Below are 24,158 nucleotides of genomic sequence, written 5' to 3' on the forward strand. Positions count from 1 at the left end.
TGACATCTTGGATGCTGTTGTCATGTCTGTGCCTTTTTGTGGTGAGGATGTTGAGGTCACAAAAGAGATTCACCTACCCTGACAGTGATATTCATGTCTCCGCTGGCTGCAAGCCAGGGGTCAAGAGACATCTGGGTCGGGCCTGGGGAGTCATGGATGGATCATGGGGTGTGGTGCTGTCGGTACCTGTACAGGAGTACGAAAGTCCGAGTCTTCAGGTCCTTAGTGTTTCCAGTCTTGCTCTACAGATGTGACACCTGGACTCTGACCAAGGATCTGAGACGGAGACTTAATTCCCTTGGTTCCAGGTCTCTTCGGAGAATCCTTCACTATCGCTGGTCGGACTTTTTGTCCAACGAGCGGTTGCTGAAAGAGACTCAAATGAGATGTTTTACCTGCATAGTCCGTGAGCGTCAGCTGCGGCTGTATGGACATGTGACTCGTTTTCCTGACGCTGATCCTGCCTGCTCACGAGATTCTCTCAGCGAGGGAGCCTCCTGACTGGAGGAGGCCAATGGGCTGACCAGGTGACTTGTGGTTGCACAGGTTGATCAGCATCTCAAGGAGATGGGAATGGAGCAGGCATCTGCCTGGGGGATGGCCAGACGGAGACCCCTGGAGTACCAGTGGAAAGTGGACACAGCGACATGCTGTTCCGGCACATGCTCCCACACCTGACCTGACCTGGGAGTTCATGACATGTGCCAAGTTTCAATATTTTTTTTGAGCGGTTTTGGGGAAAATTATTTCAATTTTTTTTTCCCTTAACTTTTAGAGCCCTTTCAAGGCTCCAAGGGTTAAAGGAAAACCCCTTGAGCCTTTAAAGGGCTCCTGACCCACATACAAAGCTTTCGTCCGCAGCCTGATGGAGTGCTGTTCTTCCCTCTGGGCTGTTGCTCCCACCTCTTACCTTTCTCGACTTCACGCTGTGGAAACAAAGGCATTTAGGATCATTGGTATCTCCCGTGATGAGGCTGAGTCTTTGTGTCTCTCACTCTCTCACCGCAGGCAGGTCGGTGGTCTTTCTGTCTTCCACCGTCTCCTCTCCGGTCTTGCCCCCAACCCCCCCCCCCCTTGCTCTGTCTACAACCCCGTTCTGGTAAAACTTCCAAAATCACGAACCACTGCTCACCTTCACTCTTTCATTCCTCTTTTTTCCCGCCTTTGGAACAAACTCCCACACTCTCTTCATATCAATCCCATTCTTCCCTCCAGATCTTAAAAACAGCTGTTCACCACCATCTCTTATCTTCCTCCATCCAAATCCTCGATCTTTCCTCCCTCCATTAATCCACCCCAAACAAACCTCCTTCAAATTCCCTGCTTTCCTTCTTCAAAGTCCTTGTAGTGTCCATCTTGTATACCCCGTGTTCCCCGCCCCATCCCTCTGCCTTCCACAGATCTCCTTAAGTCTCTGTTCCACACTGGTTTTTCCTTCCCTCTCCCGCCCCTCTTGTCTCGTATTCCCATTGTTGTACGTTCTGTGTGTTCGCTTTCATACGAGCCTCGACATTGTAGACCAAAATAAAAAAAATATATATAAAAAATCCTGAGCTCCTTGGACTTTCAGTTCCCATACCCTGGGATCAGTGGAGAAAAATCAAGTTCGTTGTGTATATGGAGGTTCGAATAGCAGCTGGAAAAACGGCCGCAAGGGTTCAAAGGCTTAATCCAATATGGCTACAGTGCCATGTAACCCATGACGTCACCAATTATTCACTCACATTAGTTCACAGATCAGATAAATGAGGTTTCAGATCTTTTTTTGGAGAACGATTTCAATTCAGTCAATTATGGCTGGAATACCACATCACCGATGACCTCGTCATTATCACCCGAAAGACCCTGTGGGGGGTTGACGACATCTGCCAAGTCTCGATTTTTTTTTGTTGGGCTCTTTCGGAGATGTCCAAATTTATATTTTAATGCAATATGGCTGCCATACCGTGTGACCTATGAGGTCAGAGTTTTCAACAAAATATTCTCATTGGGCAGTCAGTCTCTCCTCTGATTAAAGTTTCGCAATGATTGGACAAGCAGTTGCAGAGAAAAGAAATTCAAGCGAAAATGTATAAACGTGGACACACACACAGAAAGACAGACAGACAGACAGACAGACAGACGTGAGTGTGCCTTACCATGGTTTCACAACAACCCCTTTTGAGGAGAGACTAAAAAGAGGCAGAACGAGAAACATGAGTTCCAAACCGATTGCGCGAGCGATGCGAGGAACAGGCTTGAGCGACACGACTAAGAGGGAGGATGTTCGTTGTGGATTAACGATTAAAAAACTGAAACGGCCAGAAGATTTCAAGGGAATGTGTTGGTTCTTTACGAGGGATTCGTTTTGCGTGACATCAGTGCAGCAGGAGAGTGGTGTCCGACGTTTCATGTTTGTTCATGTTAAAATGCCAACCCTGTCAAAAGGAAGGCTGTCACGTGACGTCACAGCTTTCCGACACGCACAGAATGAAGTCCAACAAAACGACGTACCAGGTAACCGGCTGCAATGGAATCCATCGCCGTCAAAGCCGGCGTTGCAGGAGCAGCTGAACGAGCCCGGTTTGTTGTAGCAAGCTGCGTTCCGGTCACAGGGCTCACTCGAACACTCGTTAATATCTGCCATGCAAGAACAAACAATGGAACAATCAGGTGAGGCATGTACGTGAGGTGCCCGGGGTACTCCCGATCGGCCACCCGGAGTTCGAAATAAACACACTTGCAAACTACTGAAGTTACTTATTATTTTGTGTGAAAAGGAAAATAATGTCCGAGTTCATTTCCGAATTGACAACCTTGACTTGACTCGGATGCGGCTCAGAAGTACAACTCACCGAGTTTCGGTTCACCGGTTGGGAACCTCGGGTTCGGTATGACAACACAAACATACTGTATCGGTATGACAACACAAACATACTGTATCGGTATGACAACACAAACACACTGTATCGGTATGACAACACAAACATACTGTATCGGTATGACAACACAAACATACTGTGTCGGTATGACAACACAAACATACTGTATCGGTATGACAACACAAACATACTGTGTCGGTATGACAACACAAACATACTGTGTCGGTATGACAACACAAACATACTGTATCGGTATGACAACACAAACATACTGTGTCGGTATGACAACACAAACATACTGTATCGGTATGACAACACAAACATACTGTATCGGTATGACAACACAAACATACTGTATCGGTATGACAACACAAACATACTGTATCGGTATGACAACACAAACATACTGTATCGGTATGACAACACAAACATACTGTGTCGGTATGACAACACAAACATACTGTATCGGTATGACAACACAAACATACTGTATCGGTATGACAACACAAACATACTGTATCGGTATGACAACACAAACATACTGTATCGGTATGACAACACAAACATACTGTATCGGTATGACAACACAAACATACTGTGTCGGTATGACAACACAAACATACTGTATCGGTATGACAACACAAACATACTGTATCGGTATGACAACACAAATATACTGTATCGGTATGACAACACAAACATACTGTATCGGTATGACAACACAAACATACTGTATCGGTATGACAACACAAACATACTGTATCGGTATGACAACACAAACATACTGTATCGGTATGACAACACAAACATACTGTATCGGTATGACAACACAAACATACTGTATCGGTATGACAACACAAACATACTGTATCGGTATGACAACACAAACATACTGTCGGCATGACAACACAAACATACTGTCGGCATGACAACACAAACATACTGTATCGGTATGACAACACAAACATACTGTCGGCATGACAACACAAACAAGCCGCCCCTGAACCCGCTCCCTATTGTCCTGAACCCGGCGTTCACGCTCCTCCTGCACACGTTTCTTCATCACTCACGACGTGGTCCATGGACATCAGAGAACTGATTTGGCTCCTGGTTCTGGCTGTGTTAAAAAAAGTTGAAAAAAATTATGAAACAATAGTAATAAATATCTCTACGTGCACTTCCTGAATTTCCTGTACTTCATCTTTTTTCTTCCCATCCTTTTCCCAATTTCTACAAACCGAATCTTCAGTGGATGAAACACTCTGCCCTCCTGTAAAAGCTTTTAACAACATTTTAAAATGCTTCGCTTCCCTTATTTCTCCGTCAGGAACACACCAAGTGTTCTCATTCTTCATCATCGTCTCTCCTCATCTTTTTATTCTTCTTCCTCATCACAAGGTTTATTTTGTAAACCCAGTCCCTGTGTCCCCACTGTTGAGCATCCCTCCACTTCATGTCCACTCCCTGACCTGCATCACCGCTCCTTTCCCACCACCTCCTCCCTTCTTCAAACTCACCCTGGCTCCTCCCATCTTCCCCGTTGCCCCGTCCTCCCTTTCCCCGCTCTTACCCGACCCCAGATCAGATCAGCTTCCCTTCGCCCCACCACTTTAAGCTTCCACCACCTCTCCAACTCCACCGCTTGTCCTGCAATCTCTCCGGTTCTATCTTGTCCACACACGCCCAGCTTCCAACCCCGTCGACCCATTCCTCCGAGATTTCCCCCTGCCATGTCCCCTCTCCGAGCTCCTTCCCAGATTCCTGCACCCTGCCAACAGCTCATCATCCTCTGTCCCTAACTGTGTGGACCTCAAACATCCGAGGCCTCCGCTCAGACATGACGGATTCACTCCTTCCAAATCGGACATCATCTGTTTCAGACTCTGACTCCTTCGTTTCCCTCCCTGGTTATCGTTTCCTCCGGTGAGATCGGCCCGAACGAGGCCCCGGTGGTGGAATTGCATTTTACATCAAGAAATCCATTTCTCACTGTCCATGTACTGCACTTGTACATCCCAACCTCCAGGAGCACCTTTGTCCGCGACTTCCCCTCCGCTCCCACCTCTTGTTTGTCTGTGTGTTGTACCGTCCTTCAAACAGCGACAACTCCATCAAAACCACTCACTCAGATGAGGTGGACCAACTTTTAACCACTCATCCCAACTCTCTCTTCCTCGTACGTGGAGATTTCAGTTGGCACCCTGTAACTTGGATGGGTGTTGGTGCCTGTCTCACCAGCCATGGCACTTCTGCAAAAGTCTTCTGTGACTCCATGGGACTGACTCAATCTGTGAACTTTCCCACCCGGATTTATTCCAAATGTAAATCCTCCCTTCTGGATTTGTCGATGACTAACTTCCCAGGCAAATGTCGAATGCTCTTCTCCTGCTACAATTGGTTCATCTGATCACATGTTGTGAGAGTCAACACACCTCTGGCTTTTTTTCAGAGAGCTGCCTCAACGCCGGCGAGTCTGACAGTTCCATCAGGCAGATCGGTCAGGACTGCAAGCAGCCATCTTAACTTCAGGACTGGTCTGAAGTGAAGCCACTGAAATAAACTCAACCTGTGAATGCTCCACAGAAACCTGCTCTCCTTCAGGCACAAATTCATTCCATCTCGTCTTCAGCTATCAAATCCTTCTTCCCACGCATGGCACACTGAATCCTGTGGTGAGGCAGTTGCTCTGAAACAACTTGCCTTGTCTTCCAGGAAAGCAAACCCAACCGAACGCAATCTCATCTCTTCCCACAAAGCCCGCAACAAGTGTGTGTCCGCTTTCAGGAGAGCCACAAGACATCCATCCAAACTCAAGAATTAACGACTGAGCTTGTCTCCATCTTCCAAAACCTGGTGGTGCTTGTTCAGTCCGTCTCTGGGACTATGGTCCCCTTCCATCCCTTCCCTCTCTTCAAATGGCTCCACAGCCGACTCCGCTCATGAGAAGGCCGAACGCCTCAAATCTGTGTTTGCTTCCAAATCTTGTGTTCCCAACCCCTCACTCAGTACACATCCTTCCCTGTCGTACACACTGCTCCTGGTTTCTGTGTCTTTTGCACCTGAGAAGGAGAAGAAGATTCTTTCAACACTCGACTCTGACTCTGCTGCTGGAACGGATGTGGCATCAGCTCATCATCAGTGTCCTAAAAACCTGCTCTGCTGCTGTTGCACTTCTTCTCTCTGCTCTTTTCACCGTCATTTCCCGAGGCCATCTTCCATCTGCACAGAGGTTTTGCGCGAACATCACTGCATTACATAAAGTTGGTGCAAAAACCGATCCCCTCAACTCCAAACCTCATGGGTGACTTCAAATAATTAGAAATTTAATTAATTCAATTGTCGTAGTTGATGTGAAATCCTTCCTTTTCTCCAATGAGCTTCTCTCATATGATCAGTTGGGATTCAGACAAGGTCATTCAAGAGTGTCTGGAATCCCGCCTTGCTCTCCAAACTCTCTGCCGATGGCATTGAAGGGCGACCCCTCTTTCTCACTTCCTGTACCCTCATTGCCAAAGTGTGACCCTCAGTAGACCCTCAATGGAATCCTCTGATCTTTCCCTGTCAAGGCTGGAGTGGCCCATGACAGTGATCTGCGTCCAGTCTTATTGCTAACCTTCTACAATCTCTCTAACTCTGGAAAATCCTCTTTATCTCTTTGCTGATGACTCCACCCTCTGCCGTACCATCTGTCATCCCTCAAACCGGCAAGCAGCAGATTCTTCACTCACTGCAGATCTGGATAAAATCACAAGCTGGTCCAACACTTGGAACATATCTTTCAATCCTGACAAATCTCACACTCTCATTATTTCTCTCTGAAAGGACCGTCTGGAACTTTCACGCTGCATTTTTTCACTCTATGAAAGGGTGGGGGGGGGGGGTGCCCCACACACTCCCCCCCCGTCTACTTTCTCAAAAATCCTCTTGATGAAGTCCTTTCATTCAATCTTTTGGGTCTCACTATCTGCCATGATCTTTCCTGGGAAAGCCACATTCCCAACCTGGCATCTAAAGCCAGTTGCAGATTGGGCATCCTCTATCGTGCAAAGGCCTACCTTGGCACACCTGAGCTCCTGACCACATACAAAGATTTCATCCACAGCCTGATTGAGTACTGCTCTCCCCTCTGGACTGGAACTCCTACCTCGCACATTGCTCGGCTTCATGCTGTGGAAACCAAGACGTTTAGGATCACTGGTACCTCCCGCGATGAGGCTGTCTTTCCGTCTCTCACTCTCTCACCACAGGCAGGTCGGTGGTCTTTCTGTTTTCTACTGTCTCCTATCCGGCCTCACCCCTTCACTCCCGCTCTGTCTGTGATCTGTCGCCCCCCCCGCCCCCCTCATATTTCCGCAGGGCTTTGAAGGTCCGCCAGCAACCCCCTTTTGGTGAAACTATCAAAATCACGAACCACTGCTCACCTTTACTCTTTCAATCCCCATTTTTCCCGCCACTGCAACAAACTCCCACACTCTCTTCAATCCCATTCTTCCCTCCAGGTAAGGTCTTAAAAACAGCTGTTCACCACCATCTCTGATCTTCCTCCATCCAAATCCATGATCTTTTCTACCCCCGTTAAGCCACCTCCTTCAAATTCCCTGCTTTCCTTCCTTAAAGTCCTCGTAGTGTCCATCTTGTATTCCCCGTGTTCCCCGCCCCATCCCTCTCCCTTCCACAGATCTCCTAATATCTCCGTTCCACACTGGTTTTGTGCTTCCCTATCCTGCCCCTCTCGTCTCATGCTCCCTTTGTTATACGTTCTGTGTGTTTGCACCTCCACTTACAGGAGCCTCGACAAAGGATACAAAAGAAAAAAGTTCTCATCTGCAGAGTAACAAGATGAAGCGGAAATACCAGACGTGAAGGGAGATCACGTGACCATGCAAGTATTCCCAGATAACTTTTTGCCAAGAAGATCAATGGGGTCCTTACCCAAACAAACACGTCCGTTCCCCGTGTAGCCAGGGAGACACTCGCAGCGAAGTGTTGTTGGTCCAGTGGGAACGCAGCGAGCACGTTCGGCGGAGTCACATCCGTGTGTCAGGGTGTGACACGCGTTCACGGGTATGTGCTCTGTAAAACAACCAGCATCGATGATGACGTGTTTACCATGACAACACAGGACATTCAAAGTGACGTCATCCAACCAGAATCCTCTCCGCGCATCACCCCTGAGCCGCGAAGTTGATTCGGACATGTTTGTGCGTGTCGTGCGTGTGAGATAAGGTTTGTTCCTGGAAAATGGCTCAAAAAGGATTCCGAAAGAACCCCAAGAAATACTTGTAGAAGTTCCGGAGTGAAAGGGTGTGAACCCTGAAGGACGAAAGAGTTGGATAATTTTCACATTTCCCCCAACAACCTGAGATCGTGCAACTACCCACAATGTAAAACCTCCCGACAATGTGGGTACGAGGCTTTGAAACTTGCAGGAGTGTCTCCTGTGATCACGGCAAGCTTGGTGATCCTGACTGTAATGTACGGACCGGTGTTTGTGTCCTTGTTTGTTTGTTTGTCGCTCAATTCCTCCTCCACTTCTGGGCCAACTACATGCAGACTTGCCGCATCGTATCAGCATGACGCTCCAATTAATGTGTGGGGTGTTTTTATCTCTGCGGGTGGTCTTGGAAGGGTGAGGGAAGCAAATTCTCGATGTAAAGGTGTGTCGTGTAGCGCCGCCTCCAGGTGGGGGGGGGGGGGTATTACAAGTCTCCACCATTTACAGTGCAGCGTTCCTGTCCCAAGGTTTCCCAGTGTGATGATGTGCTTTGAATTATAAGCAGTTTTGGATCTTTTTGATTCATGTCTGTAACCCAGGTTATTTATTTTCCACCTATGCAGAGCTGTCAGTTGCTTCGACACCGCCCATATAAAGGTATGCGTGGGTTTGAATTCTCATTGGGGTATCATTGGGGCCATGGGTTAGAATTCCACTCCTGACACCAGTGTGACGGGGACCTCGGTGCTCTCAGATAACTCCAAGAGTCGGAGGTGTCCATAAAAAGGCAACGGGTGTCATCCGCAACTCACCTCTGGCTGGATCTTCGCGCCTAGGGTCGTTGTGCCATACACGTGAGATGAATGAAACAGATAAGGAACTGCGCCGGCGGCTGCACGCCTGATGTTAATTGGCAAAGCGAACCGGCATTACGAGCTGCACACTATCATTTATCATTGGCCAATCAAACCCGAGCCAATGGCCCTCAGTCATGCTACGTGGCGATCAAAGTAGGACAGAACAAATCAAGACAGTTTCAAGCTCGCATTGGCAACAAAAGGCAAACAAATATTCACAGGCAAGTATTTCCAACACGGACAATAATCCATTACCACGAAGCCCACATACCCGCTCTCACAATTCTTACATTTACTTAACACTTCCACACAAAATGGATCCAGAGAAATGACAGAAAGTGCGGGAAGAGGGGTGAGAGGAAGGAGAGGCGAGAAAGAAGTAGTTGGAGTTGGTGTTGCAGCCCTGACACGTCTGAGTTACCGCCCAATGGAAAGGGGACGTCCCACAACGCAGCACACAGAGGGGCATGGGTCGTACAACACCCGTGGTCGGACCCCACGTCCAAATCCTGCCAGGCCTGCCCTCACGTTACCTGGCCTTTCCAAATTTACCAGAGGGCAAGTTACAGGGGGCAATTAGGATTCGTACCGAGATCCACTATCTCACGACCTGAAGACGACCAGTTGTCACCTCATGTAAGGAGTGACCGTTTTAAATTTAGATTTCTTACATCACAACCCTGAGCACCTGATGTCGCAACAGATGGTTCCGTTTGCACAAACAATCTGCGCTGGGACTGCAACACCTGCGAGTGGCCGAAACAGTATTTGAAGCAACGCTTTCTTAATATTACCGAGTCTACAACTCCCCAAGGGTTTCCCAAAGAATAAACGAACCTGGCCGTGTTCACATGAGAAATCAGGAAACAGCTCCTGTAATTAAAAGGCGATTTATTTCCAAAATAAATATCGGGAACAAGGAAGGACACAATGATGAATAAACTGTACAGATCTGGTGGTGAAAGGACAAAACAAAAGGGCAAGAAGGTAAACGTAATCTTACTTCCAAAATAATTAAATATAGACCCCAATGGGACCAAAATACCGGACTCGTACATGAACAACAAAGGGGCAGGCGAGGACTTGTGCAAACACTAGTCGGTGTGCAGGTCTCTCGCACACTGGGCTGACGCGGCAGGCTGGCGATGAGGATATGAGGACGGCGATGGAAAGAGGTGTTTGCCTCTCTCAGGAAAAGCCCTTCATGCTTGTACAACGAAGCAGAGAAAGCAGAGAGAAGTGCTGTCTCTCCCAAGGTTCGAGTCCAACAGCCACGCACATGTACAGTCACGGCGTTTAACGACTCCGTCATGTTCGGCTCGTCCCTCCCATTGGACATTCTGGTGTGGGTGACACCTTTGTTCAGGCCATCCCACCCTGCTGAGTGGACCATCGAAGACGTGTTCTGCTGCCACTCAGGGCTCTGGAGCTCATGTCGCTAACATGGCATCCCGCCAGCCAAACAGTTCATGATGTTTCCTTTAAAGCGCAAAGCACTTTTGTTGTGTCTTGCCGCTGTCACAAGTCCTCACCCGGCCTCGCCCATACAGAAGGTCAGATATAACAAGCGGACCCTATCCGCTTTGTAAAGAGGTGCTCGATGCCTCCACACAGTGGGTACAAACATCCAAAACAGAATCCCTTCCTTCTTTTAACTCACCTGGTGCCTCGCTTGGTTTAGTGAGAGAACAAAAATGACACCAATAACTCCTTGGGCCTGAATGCTCTCTGACTCTACAACAAATGAAATCAAATAAATACTCACATGGGATGAAACCTTCAGGTACCCTGCACCTTCTATGCCTCACTGGACCAGACAAACTATTGTAAGCATGAGGACCTCAAACGGATATCAGTCGTTGCTATGGCCAGCCGACAAACAGAAAGGACTTCCTGGCATGAAGTGAATACCTTGGGAGTAAATTCTCTTCAATTCACAAGATTATTTTACACAACACGAAGTTTCACTCTTCATCAAAGTGAGTAACATGAACTGAAACAATATTTCTGTGGATTGACAATACATTTTTGGTTGTGGTTCGTGATTGATATTCCATTGCGCACCTTCCATGGGGTTACCCATGATCCTCGTCTTCACGTCCACCATCAGTCTCTGAAACCTCGACAAAGTAAAATCAACATTTGCATGTGTTTTATACACCGTTCCTGGTGGTATACTTACCAAAACAAAATCTCCCGTTTCCTGTGGAACCAACTCCACATTTACAGGCGTAGGCCTGACCCTGCATCGGCAGGCAGTCGGTGTCACTGTCACAATCATGCGATCCATCGTAACAAGGATTTAACTCTGTGGAACAAACACACACACACACACACACACACACACACACACACACACACACACACACACACACACACACACACACACACACACACACACACACACACACACACACACACACACACACAGATGCAGACATATCATATTAACCTCAAACAATTATCTGGAAGAAACATTGAGTAAACTTGGCTGAACGAGACGTACGAAGAATAAAAGAAGGAGACACGACCCCAAAAAACAAGCCGAAGACTGGAACAAATGCTTGTTGTGGGGACGACACCACGACAGCTGTTGTTGCTCTGACAACCGGTTGTATTTATTCATTCAGCAATTTGATTTCTGTAATTTGTCAAAGCACTGGACCGCACTCGAGTGAATACCGTGCTTGTACAAGTCTTGTACAAAGCTGAGATACAGTTTTGTTTTGTCTGCAAGAACACAACACCTGCTGGTACAGACCGTTCCAAACACAACCCGAACCCTAACCCTAACGGCTATTCGAGCGGGTGATGCTCACTGATGGACGACCCACACGTGACCGATCAGATTATAATTTGAACACAACTTCACGCGGTCCTGCCCAGATCCAAGTGGCACCGACGAAGTGGTGTAAATGATCAGCACCTCATCATTTGACTTGAAAAAACGGCTAATGAAGCATCTCTCACCTGTGAGAGCAATCCATCTCACCTGTGATGGAGCTGATCGTGTTTGTGGAGGCGTAGCGAAGAATGTTTTCACTAACATCGAACAACGCGTCGATTTTGTCGACGGAGAGGCGCTGTGTGGGCATGGAGTGGAACCACTCGTCGTGTGGGCATCCGTTCCAAGTGATTTTCTGTCTCCACCGTTGTTGGAACGTCCCGCGCCGACCGTGTCCAAAATCCAACGTGTACTCGTGTGTTGAGGTTGATGTGAGTGCTGCGAGTGGAAGAGCAATGGGAGGACGGGTGGAGAAACGATGGTCGGGTAGTTGTGACAGAATATAACACACAAGCTCGTTGCATACTGTTTCAGTTCTTTCCTGGTTACTGAACTTTTCTTGACCGTACTCTCATCATTATTGCAACGGAATCATCTTCAGTTTTAACATCAACAACATGAAAATCAACTGCAATGTCAATTGTACCGTCTGAGGCTCCTCGGGTTGAAATCAAAAAATTCGGCCCAGAATTGTCACCTGACTTAAGGGTTTGAAAATCAAAAAAACAACCAAGAAATCATGGAAGAAAAACAAACATTCAAACAAAAAGCAAAACTTCAAAAGTGAAAAAGATTTTAAAATTCCAAACTTCAAACGTCAAGGGCCAAATCTCTCTGGTTATTGTGAGAGAGATCAACCTCAACGGAGGATGTGGACGTTGGCACGCGAGATGTGGTGGGGACTTCAACCTGCCCCTCTCACAAAAGGAGTGGAGCACGATCTCCGCATCACCTGATCCTGATTCCACCTGGGAATACTTTCATAAAAGTGAACGTTCTCTCATCCATCGGGTTATCACGTTCCCATTGGTGACTTTCCTCTTCATCCTCAATACCCTGATTCACGAAACATTGTGGTCGAGGCGGTTGCAGTCAGGTGGTTTGCTTTTCTCAGCTGTAAAGCTCACCCGACTGAGGGTAACTTTCATTCATTCCATCACAATCGGAACAAGTGTGTCCATTCCGAGTCAATACAGAAGACATCATCTTAAAATATCAAGGACAAACCCTCCCTTCTTCTCCTGGTCCATCTCCTGTGGTGTGCTTGATGGCCCGATGAGGAATAGGACAGATTTGGCAGGACAATCAACGTTCAAGTCAAACCACCTCCGCCATTGAGTGTGACAAACCACTCTCAGTCGCCATTTTCAGCGTCTGGGCAGGAGGACTCCCCTGTGTCACTCGATTGACCTCGGAAGAAACAAATTGAGCGAGGTCAAGGTGTGATTCGGGCTGTGAGATTCGTCGGGAATTTCTTTTACAAATTGGCGTGAGAGGTTCGGCATCAAATTTTTAAGTGTGGAAGATCTTGTTAGCTTGATTGGGCAGACGCAACAGCAGCGCCAATAGAAATAGAGGTGGAAGGCCCACGACAGGGTGCAGTCGAGTCGCTCCCCCCATGCCCAGTCACTCAGAGCCCCAAGAAGACCAGCATCCACCTCCCCCAAGCGACACAGTGCCAAGCTGCAGAAGGCCTGCACCACCGCAGCCATCAGACTTGAGCCAACAATTTGCAGCCGTGATGACCATACTTCAAAACATGGGAGCTGAGCAGAAGGCTAATGGAGCTCAGAGAGAGGCTGGCAGGACAATTCGGACAGTCCGTAACTTTTTGAGGTTCCCTGCTCACATACAGACAGATAGACAAACAGTCAGGGGAGAAAACATGCCTTCGGTAGTGGAGATAGCTACATATATATTTTGTCCAACATTCTGATGGGCACAAGTATCATCCAGCAATGGCTCACCATCCGGTCTGTGGTGGTAAACCTCCTCGTATTTGTGTATGGACACGCTCCCACCAAGAGGAAGGACGGGAAGTTGCCCGTCTATCGACGTGGTCATGGTGAGATGTCCGTGCTCATCCGTCCCCTTAACGATCTGCAAAATGCTGACGTGCTCATTCCCAGGCAAAAACGTCACATCGGCGGACCGTGTGAAGTGCCCACCTGTAACAAAGGTGGAGTTATTGCAATGTTATAAACCTGGGCGCATTGTCTCAAAAGGACATAGAATCAGAAACATAAGAAACACGAAACACAGCTCACCGGTGAGATTGAATCCATTCTCAGTGCCAGGCTGCTCTTGTGCAAACATCCAGCCCGAAATGTCCGTGATGCCGTACAACGGCAACAACGACCATCCGAGATCTTCTGAGATATGGGTCATGTTGGTGTGTTGACGTCCGTCCTTCACCTCCACGTGCACGTGCATGTACACACCAGACATCTCCACACGACTAGATGCTGAACCAAGGAGAATATGTCCTCTCACGTTGCCACTCACACGTTGGGACATCCCTGTTTGATGGACATTTGTAAATTTCATTCAACTGTTCATTTCAAACTCACAAGCACAAATATTTTTTTAAAAGGAAGGATGGCTTTTTCAAACGAGTCGACACCATGATTGTGGGCTCCTGATGCCATCCGGTTGAGTTGTGTGTGATTTCACAGGGAGAGCCCTGACTCATTCTGATCATCATGTTTACACAAGTAAGGTATGCACAACTACCATTCACCTCCTAAAATCACCTGTCTGCAGTTATACCTGTCTGCAGACAATACCTCTCTGTTTCGTCGCTCCCCATGGAAGGACGTTTTGGAGAGTGGCGGAGACATCGCTCCTCATCGCCACCCCCTCGTCTCCTGGCCTCCTCATCGCCATCGCTCCACGAGCCGCACTTCACCCTGCTGTCACCATCACCAGCTTGCTCGAGCTCCACGACCGCAGGTCATGTTACATCAGAGAACAACTCGTGCCTGCCTGAAGTCCTCGCCCGGTATCCCCGTTGTCTGTTTGAATCCGATGTTTTGGCTCCTTGGCGGGGTATCGTCTGATTTCCTTTGTACGATAAGTTTGCGTCTCTCCTTCCCTATTTGTCTGTCTTTACGCCCCAAATCTGTCTGGGTTTTGTTGTCTTGTCCATCCCCGTGTCCGTATTTATTTTGTAACAAAACCATTATTTGTTTCGAAACGTCGTTCCGCATTTTTGCTATCAAACACCAGATTCGGTTTGCATTCGGGAGCTCTACTCTGAGTATCGTAATAGTAAAAGAACACCGAACAAATTCGGTCAACTCGACGATCTTCAGGAAGAGCAAAACACCTGGCACGACGGGTGACGTTATTCAAACGGACAGTGTGATTATGGCCATTACACAAATAAAATAACAATTAAATATATTTCTTTTAAAGATTAGCAATGCAACAGCAATGAAGTGAAAGACATCCTGTTTGAATTCAAGACAGTCATGAAGAAGATAGGGTACCTTGTGGGAAACAAAGATGGCCATCACCATAGTAACCATCATTGCAGGAGCAACAACGGCCCGTCGGATGGGACCGACACGATGCATGCGGAGAGCAGCGCCTCCCATCTCCGGCACATAACTCAGCTCCTCGTTCTACGTCGTATTGAAACGATGTGGGACACGAACAGGACAAGTGTTACTCCTTTCAGTAGATAGATGTGATACTCAGAAGAGAACAGGTCTGGATTCTTCCTCGGTCTGACTTGAATAATTGGGAAAGCAAAACATCGTTCATGTTTTCCGAAAAACACATCAGTCCCAAAACGAAAAAAGTTAAGTGAAAAAAAATATAAATTAACAAAAAGACGAGGAAGCATCGTTTGAATCGGCATCATCGGGGACGGATTGAGGTGAGGGAAATACATTTGGGAAGAGATCGGAGTGACATGGGGGAACGGCGGTGTACGTGGAGGGGAACAACATTTCCACCGTTTTGGCGTGTGGAGTAAATATGGCGCCAAAGCTCTTCATGAGACCTTTTGATCAGCTGTTAATCAAGGATTCCATCCACGTCTCTGTTTATAAATACGAGCAAAGCACCCACGCCCCACAGACGCCTCTCGGCTTCAGCCTTTCCACGGTCGATGATCCTTTCAACAGTTGCTTTTGGTTGTTTTGCACGAATGGAAAACTTATAGGGAGGGCATGGTGATTGTGAACATGACACTTCAGAAGATGGGTTCGGCTTACCAAAAATTGGCGGACGTATGATTGTTTGTTTTCGGGTTACAATTGTGGGTGGCGTCAGGCTGGCTGTCCAACCAATGGGTGTAGAATGGACGTACATGTAATATATACATATGCCCCACCTCCCACCACCCCACTCTCCCAAGTCCCTCCATGCTGCACCTGTTCCATCAGAATGTCTTTCTTGTGAAACTTCCAAAATCCATTCTCTCCTTCTCCTTGATCCTCCCTTCTGCCACTGGTGGAACTTCCTGAGTTGGCGCAATCCCACTCTTCCTCGGAGGATGTCAAGTTGGCAGTCCTGTACAATGTACATCACCAGCTCAGATAATCTTCAACCTTTACCCGCTATATTCTGTATTCTTGTCCCCCCCCACCCCGCCCCCCTACTCTGTTGCCTTCCCCTTACCTTGTTTCCCCATGATTCTTCTCCTTCTTCTTAAGTTTGCTCTCAGGCTGAACTCAGATGACTTTGATCTTCAGCTTCCAGTCCTCTCGATCAAGCATTGCCATGTGTACAGTTCCTCTGTCTCCAGGCCAGTATCCTTCTGCGACATGTTCATGTATGTAATCGAGAGTCGGTCTGCCCCGCTTCAGCCTCTCACGTTTACGTGTCCACAGTGTAAGATTGGAAACAGGTTCGTTTTTGCGGCAATCCCAACACGTCTTCTCATTTTAGTCGACACCCTCGAAGGAGAACCAGAGAGCTCTTTATCACGTGTTCAGACCTATGGACATTGAAAGCCGAACGGAGAAGTCGAGTCCATGAAGTCGAGTTCACTTCCACAAAGCAGGACGGACTCGACTGTTGCCATGAACGGTCATTCCTTTGTTCGCCGAGAAAGTGTCAACTTCCATGTTTTTGACTTTGCGTGATTCACTCCCAACAAACTCTACCCTTCCCTTTATTCTCTCTGTTGTCACCTTCCTTTTTCTCAATAACACACCGAAACCTTCTTCAAAGGATGCTTCATTGCAAAGTATTGGGGAAAATAAAAAAAAAATTTAAACAGAGAAGGATAAAGAATGTGGTTTAAATGACGAAAACAAATATTAATCCGAAAAATTGTAATTTTGTGAAATCAGACTGGGATTCGTGAAGCCCTGATACAGATCAAAATCGATATCTCAGCCAACGGAGAATCCACGTTCATCATGATTCCACGGTAATTATGTAGGTCAGGAGTTCATCAAAAACTACATCATTCGTCTCAGATTCCTCTCCAACACTGTACATGATTGGTTTCAGATTCCTCTCCAACACTGTACATGATTGGTCAGAAATTCCACCAACACTGTACATGAATGGTCAGAAATTCCACCAACACTGGACATGATTGGTCAGAAATTCCACCAACACTGTACATGATTGGTCAGAAATTCCATCAACACTGTACATGATTGGTTTCAGATTCCTCTCCAACACTGTACATGATTTGTTTCAGAGTCGTCTCCAACACTGTACATGACTGGTCAAAGTCTCCTCCCCAACACTATACATGATTGGTTTCAGAGTCCTCTCCAACACTGTACATGATTTGTTTCAGAGTCGTCTCCAACACTGTACATGACTGGTCAAAGTCTCTTCCCCAACACTATACATGATTGGTTTCAGAGTCCTCTCCAACACTGTACATGATTGGTTTCAGAGTCGTCTCCAACACTGTACATGATTGGTTTCAGAGCCCTCTCCAACACTGTACATGACTGGTCAAAGTCTCCTCCCCAACACTGTACATGATTGGTTTCAGAGTCCTCTCCAACACTGTACATGATTGGTTTCAGAGTCCTCTCCAACACTGAACATGATTGGTTTCAGAGTCCTCTCCAACACTGTACATGATTGGTTTCAGAGTCCTCTCCAACACTGAACATGATTGGTTTCAGAGTCCTCTCCAACACTGTACATGATTGGTTTCAGAGTCCTCTCCAACACTGTACATGATTGGTTTCAGAGTCCTCTCCAACACTGTACATGATTGGTTTCAGAGTCCTCTCCAACACTGTACATGATTGGTTTCAGAGTCCTCTCCAACACTGTACATGATTGGTTTCAGAGTCCTCTCCAACACTGGACATGATTGGTTTCAGAGTCCTCTCCAACACTGTACATGATTGGTTTCAGAGTCCTCTCCAACACTGTACATGATTTGTTTCAGAGTCGTCTCCAACACTGTACACGATTGGTCAAAGTCTCTTCCCCAACACTATACATGATTGGTTTCAGAGTCCTCTCCAACACTGTACATGATTGGTTTCAGAGCCCTCTCCAACACTATACATGATTGGTTTCAGAGTCGTCTCCAACACTGTACATGATTGGTTTCAGAGCCCTCTCCAACACTGTACATGACTGGTCAAAGTCTCCTCCCCAATACTATACATGATTGGTTTCAGAGTCCTCTCCAACACTGAACATGATTGGTTTCAGAGTCCTCTCCAACACTGTACATGATTGGTTTCAGAGTCCTCTCCAACAATGTACAAGACTGGTTTCAGAGTCCTCTCCAACACTATACATGATTGGTTTCAGAGTCGTCTCCAACACTGTACATGATTGGTTTCAGAGTCCTCTCCAACACTGTACATGATTGGTTTCAGAGTCCTCTCCAACACTGTACATGATTGGTTTCAGAGTCCTCTCCAACACTATACATGATTGGTTTCAGAGTCCTCTCCAACACTGAACATGATTGGTTTCAGAGTCCTCTCCAACACTATACATGATTGGTTTCAGAATCCTCTCCAACACTGTACATGATTGGTTTCAGAGTCGTCTCCAACACTGTACATGACTGGTCAAAGTCTCTTCCCCAACACTATACATGATTGGTTTCAGAGTCCTCTCCAACACTGTACATGATTAGTTTCAGAGTCGTCTCCAACACTGTACATGACTGGTCAAAGTCTCTTCCCCAACACTATACATGATTGGTTTCAGAGTCCTCTCCAACACTATACATGATTGGTTTCAGAATCCTCTCCAACACTGTACATGATTGGTTTCAGAGTCGTCTCCAACACTGTACATGATTGGTCAAAGTCTCTTCCCCAACACTATACATGATTGGTTTCAGAGTCCTCTCCAATACTGAACATGGTTGGTTTCAGAGTCCTCTCCAACACTGTACATGACTGGTCAAAGTCTCTTCCCCAACACTATACATGATTGGTTTCAGAGTCCTCTCCAACACTGAACATGGTTGGTTTCAGAGTCCTCTCCAACACTGAACATGATTAGTTTCAGAGTCCTCTCCAACACTGTACATGACTGGTTGAAGTCTCCTCCCCAAGACTGCACATGATTGGTTTCAGAGTCCTCTCCAACACTGTACATGACTGGTCAAAGTCTCCTCCCCAACACTATACATGATTGGTTTCAGAGTCCTCTCCAACACTGTACATGATTGGTTTCGGAGTCCTCTCCAACACTGTACATGACTGGTCAAAGTCTCCTCCCCAAGACTGCACATGATTGGTCAGAAATTCCACCAACACTATACATGATAGGTTTCAGAGTCCTCTCCAACACTGTACATGATTGGTTTCAGAGCCCTCTCCAACACTGTACATGATTGGTCTGAGTCTCCTCCCCAAGACTGCACATGATTGGTCAGAAATTCCACCAACACTGTACATGATTGGTTTCAGAGTGTTCTCCAACACTGTACATGATTGGTCTGAGTCTCCTCCCCAAGACTGTACATGATTGGTCAGAAATTGCTCCAACTCTGCAGTGATTGGCTCGAAGTGCCTGCAGTGTGGGGGAGGTGTTCATGTATTTCGATGCTCGGATCACACACCAGCGGTCGTCGTGTCGAAGTGATGCGTGGTGCTTGGAGGTCCCTCATATCTGCCATTGTAGGTCTGCACCGTCACGCTGTAGAAGTTGTTCGGTCGCAGGTTTGGCAGAAATACTTTCGAGCTCAGCCCAGGAATGGAAACGTGATTCAGTGATGATTTACCTTCAACAACACGGAACCAATACAACACCTGAGGTTGCCAAAGAGGGAGAAAAAAAAAACATGTGAAAAAGTAAATTAACAACTTTTGCAAGATGTTATGAAGAGAAATAATAAACACACACACCCTTGAAGAACTTGCACTGAAGTAGGACAACTGAAGTAGGACACTGGAGTAGGACAACTGGAGTAGGACAACTGGAGTAGGACAACTGAAGTAGGACACTGGAGTAGGACAACTGAAGTAGGACACTGGAGTAGGACAACTGAAGTAGGACAACTGGAGTAGGACAACTGAAGTAGGACAGCTGAAGTAGGACAACTGGAGTAGGACAACTGAAGTAGGACAACTGGAGTAGGACAACTGGAGTAGGACAGCTGGAGTAGGACAACTGGAGTAGGACAACTGGAGTAGGACAACTGGAGTAGGACAACTGAAGTAGGACAACTGAAGTAGGACAACTGGAGTAGGACAACTGAAGTAGGACAACTGAAGTCGGACAACTGGAGTAGGACAACTGAAGTAGGACAACTGAAGTAGCAGCTTGGTTTGCAGCAAACAGTAAAGACAGCCTTAGTATCAGGTGGCATTTGATCCATCACCCACACTGGGGTGTCTCTTGAGATTTTATCGCTTCTTCAACCACCGAGACTCATGTGTCAATGCAGGAAGTCGTCGTCGTCGTCGTCGTTTGTACGTAACACGTGGCTAAGGGCTTGCATCGGTTTTCGAAGGGGCGAGGCAGTGCCATTGATGCGGTGCACCTTGAAGGAGGAATTTGGAATTTGGCCGTGGTGCTCACCTACTCTTCACGAAGGACACCTGTGGGATCTTTAACGTCGACCAACTGATGTCGACAGACGGGAAGCCCGGTCTATCGTCGATCCGAGGGACGACACACTCATTCGTCAATGACCCTGTCTGTGAAACAGTGGGATGATAGTTTATAGCGGGGTCAGGATTCAAACCCAGGCTCGATAGTTCAGAGGTGAGTGCACACACCTCCAGGCTGTCCTGCCACCCCCAATGCAGGAAGTAACTAGAGCGGTACCTGGGAGGGCACGTACCTCCGCCAGGCTTAACTGAACGGGCCAAGTTTCGTCCGAATCTGTCCACAACCTTGTGAGATGTCCTGCTCACAGACAAACAAACGGACAAACGTACAGTGGTGAAAACATGACCTCAGTCCCACCTTCGGTGGCGGAGGTATTAATTATATAATTATCAGTGCACTGACCTTGTAACCAATCAAATGGCTCTGCAATGATGACACAAATACCGGTTTCCACGTGACCTCAGCCAGAGTGCTGTTCAACACTTTCACCGTCACTTGGTGCGGAGCACGAAGAGACACTGTGGGAGAAGAAGCACGTCAGCTGGAAACTACTACGACTACTACCTGCTTTGGATTCATTTTGTGGATAAATTAAGGATGTGATGACGTGAAACAATCGAAAATCAAAGTTAGGATTGTAAATAAAGTATTAGATATCTTCGATAACGAAGTACAAGATATTGATCGTCCGGCTAACCCTCCTGTCTGGTTTCTTTACCATCCTCTTGATGAAGTTCACTCATTCAAACCCCTGGGTCTCACGATCAGCCATGACCTTTCTTGAGCAAAGCTCATTTCAAAATTGGCCTCCACAGACGGTTGACGACTTGGCATCCTCAGTTGTACAAAGTCCTTCCTTGGCACACCTGAACTTCATCCACCTTCAAGGCCTTCATCATCCACAACTTGATCCTGATGCCATGGAAAACGAAGGACTTTAAGATTATTGGAATCTCCTGCGCTGAAGCTGAGTCCATCTGGTCTTGCGTCCTCTGCTCTTTCCGTGCTTTGTCCCCCTCCAGGTGTCTGCAAGGCTCACACGGTCCGCCCTCAACCCCCTTCTGGTGAAACGACCTCAATACAGGATCACTGCTCATCTCCGCTATTCCGTTCCTCTTTCTTCCCACCTGTGGAATCAACGTCCACCTCCTCTTCAATCTCTTTCTTCCCTCCAGGTCTTCAAGACAGCTGTTCACCATCATCTCAGATCTTCCAAAATCCAAAACCATGCCCTTTTCTACACCCGTTAACCCCCCTCCCCCTCCCCCAGCCCCAAACCCACCTCCTTCCTCCCTTCCTCATTCATCCCCACACCCATTGTTTTGTCCAAGTCTGCCTGTATTTTATCCCTCAACCCTGCTGTTGGTGCTTCCACCCCCCCACCCCCAATCCTTCTCCTGTTCCTTTTGTTCTTTTACGTCTTGATCCGTTCAGTGTTCGAGCTCTTCCATGAGCCTCGACATATTTGCAAGCGTGTTCCCCGCATCCCATTTAACGAAACAGCCCGAAGGGCAGTGGCTGAATAAGCAGCAGACGATGCTCGATTGAGCAGGAAATTGGAAATGATACTCACGGTCCAGTGGAGCTTCCAAGGTACTCAGTGCGTACGCGAAGAGGCTTAGAGACGCGAAGAAATGAAGAAGGAGAAACCCTCGGTAGAAAGCCATTTTCGCTGCAAACAACAAACCTGCAAGGAGGGCGAAACATTTCCAACAGAGAATGAAAGATTCGTCCTCATGGCAAACAAGGTGTGCAACAGAGAGGAGGAAGGAGGAGAACGAAGAAGAGGAACGGTGCGAGATTACATCGTACGTACTTTGTGGATGTGCACGCGCGGGTCAGTTCACAGCAGATGAAGAGTAAAAGCCACAAGAAGTCCCACGGGTCCTGCACCCCTTCTTCCGAATCTCACACGATGTTTATTCTATTTATTAATCAGGAAATAAATTTGATATAAATACGTTGATCGATATGTTTCTCCCGCATTAAATGCCGGGGGAAAAATTGAAGGTCAGAGAGAGAGAGAGAGAGAGAGAGAGAGAGAGAGAGAGAGAGAGAGAGAGAGAGAGAGAGAGAGAGAGAGAGAGAGAGAGAGAGAGAGAGACAGAGAGAGAGAGAGAAGGATGCTTTTAACTCGATACATGGTCTGGAAAATGATTTTGAAAAGGGGACACGACCTTTGGACCCCTTAATCGAATCCGTTCATCGTTGGATTACAGTCGATACTTGTACCAAGTTTGGTTGAAATCCCTCCAGCGGTTCACAAGTTATCATGGTCACAAAGAGTTTCCCATTGAAGGTCACGTGACCTTTCTGTGCGCGAGCTGCGTGCGAGTCATCACGTGCATGGGTTAAATCTGAACGGCCTTCCCTTTGCTGTTGCTGTCTCCGCCACGCCCACACAGCAAGCCACGCCCACTCTTCACGCCACGCCCACACAGCAGGGGTGTTTTCTGTCCTGTCTGTCACTCTCCACTGTCTATATCTCCTGTAGAGTGACTGAGGCCTTAAGATAGATAATTAAGGATTCCGTTTGTTCGTTTGATGCGTGGGTGCATCGAGGTGAGTGTGAAGGGGTGCTCATTGCTCATGATTGCTGTTTGCTTGCATTTGTAATCTCGCCCCGTGTTCCTAATTGCACGATCAAACTGGAGGGGCACTCGGTAGTAGAGCGCACACCTCCGCCACGCAACACCTGATCCATGAGAACGTATCGGGCCCATTACATTTTTTTCAAATGTCGTGCCGCTGTATGTATCGTTTGTGGCTCTCTCTCTCTCTCTCTCTCCCTCTCTCAATGGTGAAGATTCACTTAAAAAAATTAAATAATTCTCGCATCCGGATCTGGATCTCCACCAAAGTCGAATCAATTCTTCCTTGCCGCACACCCAAGCTGCCCACCAAGTTTCGTCTGAATCCGTCAACAACTTTTGAAGATCTCGTGCTCACACAGACAGACAGACAGACAGACAGACGAGGGTGAAATACATGATGTCCATTTCCCTTGGGTGCTGGAGGCGAAGCGTGGAGGTGAGCAGTGAGCCTCCACTCCCAGCCTCGTTACACGAGATCCCAATGATTTCGACCGCCACGCTTTCCACGGCAACACGAAGGGTGACCTGAGAACCAGGGGGAACTTATTCGAACTGAAATCTAAATTAATTACACTTACACGAACCGTTCGTGGGGAAAAAAATAATTCGGAGAAGTAAAAATAACGTTGCTCATCAAAGTGAGGAAGTTTATATGAGCCAAATGTCGGTTTGAGTCCAGTTTGTCAGTGTCAGGATCAGGATTGGGTTCGAGTAGAGAATTTGGCGGGAAATGCACCACGTGGTCGGTTTGACTGATCATTCCGAAACCTTCACTAATAAAACAACACACAAGACAAATAAAATATCCACAAGTCACAGATTATATAT

The 24,158-nt window shown here is 47.2% G+C and overlaps 2 protein-coding genes across 12 annotated transcripts in view; both read right to left on the reverse strand.

Annotated features, from left to right (window-relative positions):
- LOC147008146 (uncharacterized) overlaps positions 1-24,158 on the reverse strand; it is a 90,754-nt gene that overhangs the window by 50,158 nt on the left and 16,438 nt on the right. The window contains 1 exon segment of the mRNA XM_085865641.1: positions 23,725-23,855. Within this exon segment, the coding sequence (XP_085721767.1) occupies positions 23,725-23,855 (131 nt within the window).
- Positions 1-24,158, reverse strand: part of LOC147008148 (nidogen-2-like) — a 57,361-nt gene that overhangs the window by 23,819 nt on the left and 9,384 nt on the right. For 5 of the 11 annotated variants that reach the window (XM_085865351.1, XM_085865349.1, XM_085865353.1 and 2 more), the window contains exons 3-12: positions 22,310-22,423; positions 21,139-21,254; positions 19,742-19,931; positions 15,210-15,344; positions 13,986-14,237; positions 13,686-13,886; positions 11,926-12,156; positions 11,116-11,241; positions 7,794-7,934; positions 2,494-2,619 (exon numbers count right to left, since the gene is read on the reverse strand). In XM_085865351.1, coding sequence (XP_085721477.1) covers positions 2,494-2,619; positions 7,794-7,934; positions 11,116-11,241; positions 11,926-12,156; positions 13,686-13,886; positions 13,986-14,237; positions 15,210-15,344; positions 19,742-19,931; positions 21,139-21,254; positions 22,310-22,403 — 1,612 coding nt within the window. In that variant the 5' untranslated portion in view covers positions 22,404-22,423. Of the gene's footprint in view, positions 1-2,493; positions 2,620-7,793; positions 7,935-11,115; positions 11,242-11,925; positions 12,157-13,685; positions 13,887-13,985; positions 14,238-15,209; positions 15,454-16,100; positions 16,306-19,741; positions 21,255-22,309; positions 22,424-22,552; positions 23,856-24,158 lie in introns of those variants that run through there. The other 6 variants (XM_085865350.1, XM_085865358.1, XM_085865357.1 and 3 more) reach the window with 6 other exon arrangements.

The sequence above is a fragment of the Eptatretus burgeri genome, chromosome 21 (genome assembly GCF_056783735.1).
Source record: "Eptatretus burgeri isolate ZD-2024b chromosome 21, Ebu_testis_v1, whole genome shotgun sequence".
NCBI classification, from domain to species: domain Eukaryota; kingdom Metazoa; phylum Chordata; class Myxini; order Myxiniformes; family Myxinidae; genus Eptatretus; species Eptatretus burgeri.